The sequence below is a fragment of the Leptinotarsa decemlineata genome, unplaced genomic scaffold (genome assembly GCF_025532065.1).
Source record: "Leptinotarsa decemlineata unplaced genomic scaffold, Ldec_3_MD MMD2_P_RNA_scaffold_2, whole genome shotgun sequence".
Lineage (NCBI taxonomy): Eukaryota > Metazoa > Arthropoda > Insecta > Coleoptera > Chrysomelidae > Leptinotarsa > Leptinotarsa decemlineata.
In genome coordinates, this window is record NW_027412529.1 from 11,701,008 (window position 1) to 11,712,463 (window position 11,456).

General features: G+C 36.9%; 1 protein-coding gene across 1 annotated transcript; it reads right to left on the bottom strand.

Annotated features, from left to right (window-relative positions):
- Positions 1-1,359: 1,359 nt before the first annotated feature.
- On the bottom strand, positions 1,360-10,668 carry LOC141487487 (uncharacterized). Its single transcript, XM_074186578.1, has 3 exons — positions 10,134-10,668; positions 9,092-9,162; positions 1,360-2,574 (listed from the first exon to the last, which is right to left on the bottom strand). The coding sequence occupies exons 1-3, from the start codon at positions 10,666-10,668 to the stop codon at positions 1,975-1,977; spliced, it is 1,206 nt and encodes a 401-aa protein (XP_074042679.1). The 3' UTR covers positions 1,360-1,974.
- Between the last annotated feature and the right edge of the window lie 788 nt (positions 10,669-11,456).

Below are 11,456 nucleotides of genomic sequence, written 5' to 3' on the forward strand. Positions count from 1 at the left end.
TGCAGACATTTATACATTGTAGTTTAATGCATTTTTCATATCAACACATTGGTGTATCTATGCTCTAGGCAAACCTGAGATCCAAGCTTTAAGCCTATTTTTGAACATATCAATGCCAACGATAGTTTTGATATGTGCTGGAATAAGATTATACAGTCGAGGAGATAAGTAAGTATAACACTTTTGTAAAGTATTTTTCGCTGATTTTGGTACATAGGTTGAATTCATTTTGTGGCGAGTTGCATAATGATGTTCAATTTTTCTAAGTTCATGTTTATTTTTGTGTTCCCTTATAACAGTTTTGAAGAAGTAAAGTTGCCTTATGTCTAAAGTTAATGTTTCCTTATATACCGCTTCTGCGAGGAATTTTTTTTTTTATTTGTGATTATTTTCAGAGTTGATTTTTAAATTTGTTCTAGGATTTTTATATGATAATCACTTACTGCTCCCCAGGCAACTATCCCATAGGAGAGGTGAGTTTCAAACAAGGTGTAGTATAGCATGAGCATTTGAGCTATATCTAGGTAGGGTGTCATGCATTTCAATCTATATGCTACACTTCGTAATTTTTTCACGAAATTGTCAATATGTGTATTCTATTTGAAATGGACATCTATATATATATATATATATATATATATATATATATATATATATATATATACCAAGATACTTTATTTTATTTACTGAAGAAATAGTGAGATTCACATTATCATATTTTATAAGTAGTGATTTGAAACTTGGTAAATGACTAGCATGAGATGTGAAGGTAATGTAAAATGTTTTGGCCATATTAATACTCAGTAGTCTACTTTCAAACCAATGGATTATAGCTTTTAAATTCTCTTAAAATTTTTCTTTCAGACAGCTCCACGTTTCCGATTTGTGAATGACTACTGTATCATCTGCGAAGCTTATTATGTCCCCTTCCTTATCTACCATAAAAAGATCGTTTAGGTAGATATTGGAGAGAATTGGACCCAGAACTGTTCCTTGGGATACACCTTATTCAATTTCACATTGAGCAATACGACATGGGGTGTTGGAAATAATTCGATGATGTTTTTGTTCAGTCTTTGGTACACTTCTACTCCAAAATGAAAAACAATTGGTTAGCATCCTTCCAAGGAAATTCCTAGTAAATATCGACGAGGTCATTTCAGAGGAATTTTTCGATTTTTAATAATGATCTTCCTGATAAAATAGCATGGGAAAAACTTCTGATATATGTCGATGACACATGTATACTTGTTTCAGATATATCTGAAAATAAACTAAAATAGAAAATATAGATCATCTTTGGGAAATTCAAAAGCTAGTGTCCCAAGAACAGACTCATCATCAATCACAAAAATAATGCTTGTGCTTGAACAATTCTTGTTCAACACCTCTCTTGGTATAAGCAAATATATAATGTTTGTGGCAAACTCAAAAAAACATTCTACATAATAGGCTCTTTGAAAATGCTCTGGAACGCAAATCCTTCCTGAACATGTTTTATGCAATTTTTGACCATGGTTCGTTGAACTATCATCTGATCATGATTATCCAATGTCCGGTGAAACATTACATTTACATGCACTTCATGAATTTTTAGGCTCAATGAAAGGTATTTGAATACATATTGAAAAACGAGAGTGATATGTACATATTCAGAATACTCTCACTTTTTGTGAGACAATTTTTGGAACAACCTTATTCAATAACTCATATTTACTCTACCTTTTGGATGGAGCTTCTTTTTAAGAAAACTCCGAAAGCTAACACCGAATCAGCGAATTCACTTCTTATTTTACAGGATTTACTGTAATGATCGGATTCAACCTATTCTCGATTGTTACAAAAGTAGTAGATGTAGAAAAAAAAGATACAATAGTTTTAGATTTCATAAACTTCACATGGAGTGCTTGAAAAAACTGCAAACATGAAAAGTGGTCTTTTAAAACTCCATAAAACTAGTCTGATCCTAAAATTTCATTTCGATGCGTCTTCTTTCAAAAACTGAATAGCAACTATGATGTACGATGTGATGCTGGACAAGATAAATCCAACCATGGTGAAATTTATGGTGAAAAATCCAGAGGCAGATAAACAAGGTTTTCTCTGACTCAGCTGTTCTACAAGAAAATGTAATTCATCTTCGATGATTCGTGTCTCATAGTGCGTACTGGAATTGAGTTCGTTGAGGAATTTGTAGCAAATGCAGATTGTTTTCGTTGCTTCAGAAGAAATACGATTTCCTGCATATGCTAAGAGAAATACACCCAGCTGAAAAAAAAAAATGAAAATTATCCAAGATAGAGAATGTTTGCAATTTTCAATCAAGAGATAAATTGGAAATAATAATAATAATTCGAACGGATATATGAGCAGAGAGGGTCGAAGAGGGGAGTCGCTGGATGTAAAGAGAACCTGCTCATCGATAGATGTGTAACCCAGGACTCTATACAATATAAGCGCAACCTTTTTATGGCCTGGATCGATTACCGTAAGGCATTTGATACAATATTGCATGAGCTCATCTTGCATTTGCTCAGATACCTTGCGATACCCGACAAAATAGTGAGATGCATTGAACAACTGTTACCACTTTGGCGAACTCACTTTACCATAACATCTGGTCAAGCAAGAGTCCAAACAGGGTGGGTCACTTTCAGAAGGGGTGTATTTCAGGGCAATTCCCTCAGTCCCCTCCTCTTCTGCATCTCACTATTGCCATTATCCGTTGCGCTCAGAAATACTCGAGGTTATAATTGTTGCACCCCCGGAAACCGGAGGCACAAGGTCACCATTCGTTTTATATAGATGATCTTAAACTTTATGCCTCTGGAGAGAAGGATCTCCATCAGTCCTTGATGGAAGTGGAAGAGTATACGCATGCTATCGGTATGAAATTCGGGATAGACAAATGTGCAATGGTCCATCTCAAAAGAGAACGATGCGGAGACTATGGAGAGGATGTGCAGCTCGTAGATGGAAGCATCCTACAGCATCTGGATGCCGGAGAGACGTATACTTACCTCGGGGTGGAACAACGCCACTCACAAGAGGTAACAGCAGTGAAGAACTCTCTCCGCGGCAAGTATCAGACAAACTTCGACAGATCTGGTAATCGGAACTGTAGGAACAAAGTTGCTGCAACAAATATGCTCGCCGTTCCAATACTAATCTACTAGTTTGTTTTAATGAAGTGGAGGGAGGAGGTGTATCAACTCGACGTAAGGACCCGAAAAAGGATGCATCTCTATAGGAGTTTGCATCCCAAATCACCCGTTTCACGGTTGTACTTCCCCTGACAATAGAGAGGCCGTGGACTTTTGAGTTTGGAGTGTCTACATGACAGAATGGTACTGGATATAGCCTGTAAAGTCGTCAGGAGTTTGGATCCTCTTCTCTGCATGGTCCGTGACCATGAGAGAGCAAGAATTGTAGCATTTTTCTTCAGGGCAGCTGCCCGAGCAGCTGATGAACTCGGTTTATTTTTCAACGCTGAGTTGGAACCCGTTCAGCAAAAGCTCATATAAAAGCCGCAGAGATCACCTCACTTCTGCGGAAATACAATGATAAACTAATGCATGGGGTCTTCTTCAATAACATTGAAGACCTTGGCTTATCAAAGCGCTTTCCTCAGGTCGAGTGGGCTGAAGTCGAAAACTGAAGGGTTCATCATGGATTGCCAGGATGGTGTCTTCAACACTTCAATCTACCGCAGTCGCGTGATGGATATAGAGGTTCGTGACATAAGATACAGGGCCTGCCGCGAGGCGCCCGCGCGAGGCGCAAGTGCCTAATGCACTTGCTATCATCATGTCCAGCATATGCGGAATCGGCATATATCCATCGACATGACGCGGCCCTGAAAGTGCTATATTAGCATCTACGGCACTCTGACGATACTGACGAGACACTGATGTGTCGTTCCCAACCCTCAGGCTCATACAAGCTAATGAGCCTGATGTAGTCCTTCTCGACCACCAGAGCAAGACGATATTTGTCGTGGAGTTTTCAGCTTCTAGCGAGACGAATATCGTCCAAAAAAAGCGGAGGAAAAACCAATGAAATATTGAGATTTTCTCTTCGAACTCGCAGACTCTATTCAGACCACTCTGTCAAGATGGTTGTTCTGATTATTGGAGTCCTTGGTGGAATGATGTCCTCTCTACTCTTGAATCTTAAAATCATACCGGCCTGCAGCACTTAAGCAGAAATCTTAGCCGGACAGATGCAGAAGGCTGTCGTTTTTAGCTCAATGCGCTTGCTCAGGGCACATGATTCTTGGACCCAATGATCACTTACCTCACGATGTGGGGAGTGGTCGTTGGTTGATAATGATGGCGCGCCCTCCTGAATGTATCGAGGCTTCGGGAGATAGAACCTGGCCAGCGCAAACTACAGGTAAAAAATGATAATAGTAATATAAATGATAATCATGTTTATCCATTCGAATAAAATACACGGAAAATATACCGAAAGGTATGACTTTCATTAGTTTGGACTTCCACTGTCTGATACTATATAAAATGATTTGAAATCCCTGAAGGAACTCTTAAAAAAGAAGAATTAAAAAAGAAGAGCTGAAAATAACAATTATATCAAGCAAAAAAGCCTGAAATGAAATGATAGTGAAATAAAATACAAGTAAAAATAGAACAATTGAACAAAAAATAAAAATAAAATATAAAAAGTTGAGAGATTTCAAGCCAAGTTACTTCACGACGTTTGACTTGTTAGTATCCACAATCGTCTTCGGGTGATAACTGGACTGATTCCTTCGAAAGATGACTATTTATGGCTCATTCGAGTACTTTCACTTATCTCCGTTTTCCTTTTTTCACTTCACCGGTTTAGTGGGAGATGCTCGTTTGTCGGGAGTTGGCCATTTTTCGCTTGATTATGGGTTTCTATATGTTGCGTATCTCTACGGTAGCTTGACTGAATACATTGTTGGACCACATGTATGCGTCTTCTTTGAATTTCCTCCTAAACCAATGGTCCTCCCTGTGTATGATCTCAGCTTGGGACCACTCGATGTTATGTTGATGGGTCCAAACATCCTCTGCTATTCCTGATTTGCTGGTTTCCCCTCGCTGTGTGTGTTAATTGTGATCGGCAATGCGAACATTTAATGGCCTCTCAGTTTCACCGATATAGGATTTTCCGCATGCAAAGGGTATCCGGTAAATGCAATTCTTGGAATCGCAGTCCGCGTTTGTTGGGCCTGGTTTTCGAGAGACCGGTGCGGATAGTATTTCCGGATCTGAAGCAGGTTCTGATGTTCTCTGATGCAAGAAGGTGTGAGCACTGGTTGTGACGGCTTCTCTTCCTTGAGAGGCTCCTGCTGTCTTTTAGCAAAAGTATGTTCCACCATCGTTTTGAAGTAGTCATTCCCTTGATGGTCATTTTTGATAATGTCTAGTACCTTCTCGAGACCTTCTTTCGTATTATAGACCCCGAAAGCACGGTCTAATAGAGTCTAATAGAGTCTAATTTTGAAATCATAAAATGATTGACTTTTTTTGATGTTCAATGATAGGTACATAGAAAAGTTTTACAAAGTCGAAAATTATTTTTGACAACGAATTTTGAAATTACCGTCATCGTACTTGAAAAATTCGTGAATGAACTCTCACTAGTATTCTGCAGACTTTTCAACCTATCTTATAAGGAAGGAGTTTTCCCTTCTTGTTGGAAGATTGCTCGCGTTCAGCCTATATCGGAAACGGGCAAAAAAATTCTTTCAAATAACTGTAGACCAGCCGCTTTGCTATCAGTGATATGAGAAATCATGGAGAAAGTCGTTAAGTATAAGATCCTTAAATATTTGGAAGGCTTTAACATCTTGAACGGATTATTATTGTGTAAGGCTCATCAGCTTGGAATAACGCAATCGAGAAACATGGAGAGGCAAGAGCTGTTGCGCTTGATATTTCTGCTTTGACAGTATGTGACATGAGCGTTTGTTGGACGAACATCGATGTTGAATACATTTACTATCAATGGTGGTGTTTCCCAGGAATCCATATTGTCTTCAATCCTCTTTTTGTTTCATAACGACTTATTGGAGAAAAAATGAAAATCCACTTTATTGCTTTGCTGACGACAGCACAGTTGTTTCGTCATTCCATTTGGATTCCAGGATATCGGCTGCGGATGCTCATCTTCACCTGCAGCAGAAGGTTGCATATCTTAATGAGGATCTAGAAGTTATTCCGAATTGGGGTGAAACTAACCAAGCATCGGTTTTCTTCAGAAACATAAATGTCTCCGAACCGGGTATAATAATGTCTGAACAGACAATCCCGCTTCCTGCTTCAATAGGTTTGTTGGGGGTCAAAATGGACAACAATATGTCTTGGTACCATCATTTCGCTGGAATTGCAAAGACTGTTTCACAAAAGCTTGGAACACTGTTCTGAACCAGAAAACTCTACACACCACAACAACTTTTGATGCTTTATGAAGCTCAAACCAGACCTACTTTGGAGTATTGTTCTCATGTATGAAGGTCTCCTCCTAAGCATGGAGACGCGAACATTACCTGCAACCTTGATGGTCTAGAATAGTGGTCGCCAACCTCTTCAATGTGTTGAGCTACTTCGTTAATTTTGGAATAAACAGCGAGCTACCCACACGGAAGCCACGTAACGCAACGTAAATGAAATAATTCACAGTTAATTTATCATTATATGTATTTATTTTACTATTTAACTGGTAATACATAATACATAGGTACTAATAATAAACTAATAACAAAATAACTAATATTACTAGTAAGTACTTTTTCATAGCTACATTCTTACCTATCAAACGAAGGTGTTTGAAAAATAAACAAAAACTTTTATCCAGCCACAACGGCATGTCACGTATGATTCAAAAATAGTTAATAATAACAACAAAATAGTAACGCACTATCATGAATGTAAACATTGAAAAATAAAAAAGCACGTTCAATGAGAAGGCTGACACTCAGACTCATCGATAATTTCTTTGATGTTTGCAGTTTAATTTGATGCAGCCATTCGAATACAATTATCCAAATGTTTATCTGTAAGTCGATTGCGATATTTGTTCTTAGTAAACTTCATATTGGAAAAAGAAGATTCACACAAATAGGTTGAACTGCATAATACTTTCACTTTCAAGGCAACACGGCATAGAACTGAATATTTGTCTTTACTTACAATAGGCCAGATACATTCAGTACTTGAGACTAACGATTTTAAGGTTAAATCATTTTGAAACTCAATGATTTCCATTTCTGTTGCAGCGATGTCTTCGCCAAAGTTCTGCATAACACAAGTTGCAAACTGTTGGATATCAATTTCCATAAAGGGTGAAACAACAGACTGCGCTACTAAAGCCATTTCATTGAAATCCTTAAAACGATTTTTGAAGTTATTCTTCAGGGTAGAAATTATTTCTACATGATATTTGTTGATATTTGATATTGGTCATACCATTTTCGATATTGGAATTTTCTCGGAAGAAATAATATTTTTTAAATGAGGAAACAACTCATGTCCAGTAGCGTGTCCTTTCAGTGGAATGAACTTCAAAAGATCTTCTTCAATCGTAAAATCACTAAAAACCATCCTGACGAACACGGCCCAGTTGGCAGTGTCAACGACATCTGTTGATTCATCCAGTTGAAGTTAAAAATGAACACAGTTATCTAAGTCAGTTCTTAACTGTGAAAAAATATAATTGCTCATTACTTCTACACGTCTCATCACTGTATTAGCAGAAAGTTGCATAGATTTTATAGCTGAAACTATCTCGTCTTAATTTATAAAGTTGGCAAATAACGAATCAGCAGCTTCTAAAAACGCCTGTTTTATCATTTCCCCGTCTTCATAAGGTTCTTTTTTATGTGCAATTATCTGGGACACACGGTACGATGCTTCAGTTGCAGCCTTATTTTCGTCGACTGTTCTTGAAAATATTGATTGTTGTCCAATTAACTGCTTTTTTAACTGTTTCAGTTTCTCCTTTCTGGCGGCAGAATGTAGTGGGAATGATTTTTCAAAATTAGAATGTACACTTTTATGATGTCTCCCCATATTTCCTTTTTTTGGCAACGGAGACCAAAGTATTACGTAACAAACACACATTTGTATCTTTAACTTCTGTAAAAAAGTATCGTTCTTCCCATTCCTGATGAAAGTGGTATGTCTTTACCTTCTTACAACTGCTTGCCATAATATTATTTTTGTTGTTCTCTACTAACCCAACCGCTGGACGTTGGTTACGCGTTCAGTTTTAAACTAAGCACAATGTAGCCGCGCCGTGTGTATTTATCCCGTTCAAAGCAATCCAGATCGTTCTCGAACACTAACGCGCTGGTTCGGCTGGTCGGTTCTAGCCGATTCTAGCTTGATGGCGTCAGCGGCAGATCGCTCACCGCAACGTTGCCGCTGTTTATGTTTAATATTATGACAATTAGATTATTTTGTGGAATTTTCGGAAGCTTCTCTGATTTTTGCAGTTTGTATTTTTTAAATTGAAATCGTTGTGAGAGCTATCAGAATTGCCTCCGCGAGCTACCGGTAGCTCGTGATCGACAGGTTGGCGACCACTGGTCTAGAACAACCACCAAGAGCGTACATATCAGAAATATGCGACGACTTGTGGCTGCTCACCGTTTTGGGGTTTAACTCAGTGCACTTCGAACTTCACTGATGAATTTCACTAGTTCGGACTTCCATTGTCTACTATATAAAATAATTTGAAATCCCTGAGACAACTAAAAAAGAAGAATTAAAAATGAATAGCTGAAAATAAGAATTATATTAACCAAAATAAACCTGAAATGAAATAATAGTGAAATGAAATACAAGTAAAAATAGAACAATTGAATAAATAAAATCAAAGAAAAGAAAAAAGAAAATAAAAATCAAAAGTGGAGAGATTCCAAGTCACGTTAGTTCACGACGTTTCGATTATTAGTATCTACAATTATCTTCGGAACTTCACTGTTCAAAAACTTTATTTTAAGAACTGCGTTTATATAGAATGAACTTCCTGAGAACGTTTTTCAAAATGAATTTGATTTCCAATCATTCAAATCCAACCTGAATCGCTACTTTCTCACAGGCACGGCTCTTAGATCGCGTTGAGGATTTTTCTGTAGTGTTTGCGCTTCGTCCTCAAAAAAATGTATGTCTAACACAATTCCAAAATTTTTCATGAACTCAGCTCCAAAAATTTTTCATCAATTTTTATGGCACCCATAATCGGGAGACTACTTGCTTAAGCAGTTGTAACGCTCCTAATTGTGCTCTTAATTGACGCTTTGTAAATTTTTGGTGAAGCAAGGCCAGCTATATGGTAATTGAGGGGTCTGTGTAAACCAAACGCAGTCAGTAGCCAAAAAGGCAGATTTTACATGACTTTGCTGGCAATTCAACCTGTTTACCAGATGCAAAGATGTTCCATTATCTCAAGAAAAGGAACGAACAAATGAGTTTCAAATCCACAAAGGTCCTGAAGCGTAAAGGAGAAAGTGGGAATCCACAAAAGTTCACATTGAAAAGAGAAGCAGTAGCAATCCACAAAGGCTCCGAAACTTAGAGGAGAAAAAAAAGGCAGAACCAGGGACACTCTTCCCACTTATAACACGTTATTATTGAAAAATGGAAATATTCAGGAATAATAATAGACAATAATCTTAAATGGAACTATCATTCCGACTATCTAAGAAACAATTGGGGAGCGATTGGGGAGCATATCTAGCAGATTGAAACTCTATATCCGTTTGTTCGATATGAAATATCTGAAAGTTTATATGGTTCACTATATTCAATGTTCGATTCATGACCTATTTGTTTTGTGGAAGTTCATATGTAATATGGGATTCATATTAGACATAGGTATCCTATATTCTCAACCTTTTTTTAATTATTAATATTTATTAGTAGTGAACAATGAAGAAATACGTTTATTATTGTCATAGGTATGAACACAGAAGAAATCTCCCGAAGAACGCAAACACTCGTGTCAGGAAAGTTGGGAAGCTCACTCAAAAATAAACGTAATTTTTTTCTATAAAAATATATAGCTCATGAATCAAACTGCTCTTTGTACTTCTTCAGCAGATATTTGACAGTTCAATAATCTCATAGGTACTCAATAACTGCTAATTTGAACATCACTTACAAAATTTCCAAATATCCACATGGCGCTCACTAATTGAAGATCTGGTCCAAAAATTGCCCCATCGACATTTTTATTCAGAACAGTATAATTTATCAATAAAATCGTGTACTCAACTATAATACCAATTCCAAAAATTATCATGAACAAAATGTTGACTCCAAATATGTCGTTCACATTCGCCACAATATCGCAGAGAAAGTTGTGGAATTTCTTGACATTTTTCAGTTTTTCAACCACATTAGATTTGTCGGATACGGTTACTAATCGAACAGGTTGGAAATACGAGGCTTTCTTGTTATTGCTGAAACATTTATAGGAGTTTTTCAAGACAACATTGAGACTTTCAAAACGAAGAGATAGTTCTATAGATATCCAAAAGTACATGAGGAAAATCTCAGCCATTATGAAGAACTGAACATTTCTTATGAAGTAATATCTGTAAAAATCAATACCAACGGAGTTGATCCATACGTAGGAGTCCAGAATGATCAAAACTAGTATCCAGGTATGCATGAATATGAAATGTAACCAGAATATTCGGTATTTGTTAGCGCTTGATGAAAATCCTTGTTTTCTGTCGAAGAAATCAATATCTTCCAATAATTGTCTCATCTTCTCCGGCTTCAGGAAAACGAGTGAAAGTGGCATTGCTACAGTTATCAAAGTGAGGAATAAAACTGCTATGTGGTCTACGAACTTTACCAAAAATGAAAATCCATCGAAAATTAAAGTGGTTTTCCCGTAAGAGAGACAGACAAATCCACCTAGATGTAATAGTGTCCAAATTATGACGTAAAACTTGCATATATATTTATCGTTGGGTGTCGTTGTTCCTAGAAAGAAGCCTATGATGAAAACAACATTCAGAAAACGTACATACGAATATTTATCAATCAACATTTTCATAAGTTTATAAGAGTTATGTCTCGATTAGAGAATGACGAATTATTGTAATGTCACTAAAAGCCTTTTTATTATTTGTTGACTTTCGATGATCATCTTGAATAACAATGGTTATTGGAAGGCAAGTTATTTGTTTTGTCATTACTGTTGTTTTCTTTCATGAATAACAAATAAACGATTACGACCATGCTCGAGTTATTTTTGGGGACAGAGTTGTACCACATAATTTGATAATCAAATTTTCTTCAACTGAGAGGCAATTTAACCTGAATTGAATATTGATCAGAAATCGCAAAAATCAAGTTGCAGGAAAAACGTTTCAAAAAACTCCTTTGGTGAGTTCCTACATCTACATCTTCATATATAATTTGTTTTATTCCGCTGTTAAAAGCTATTAT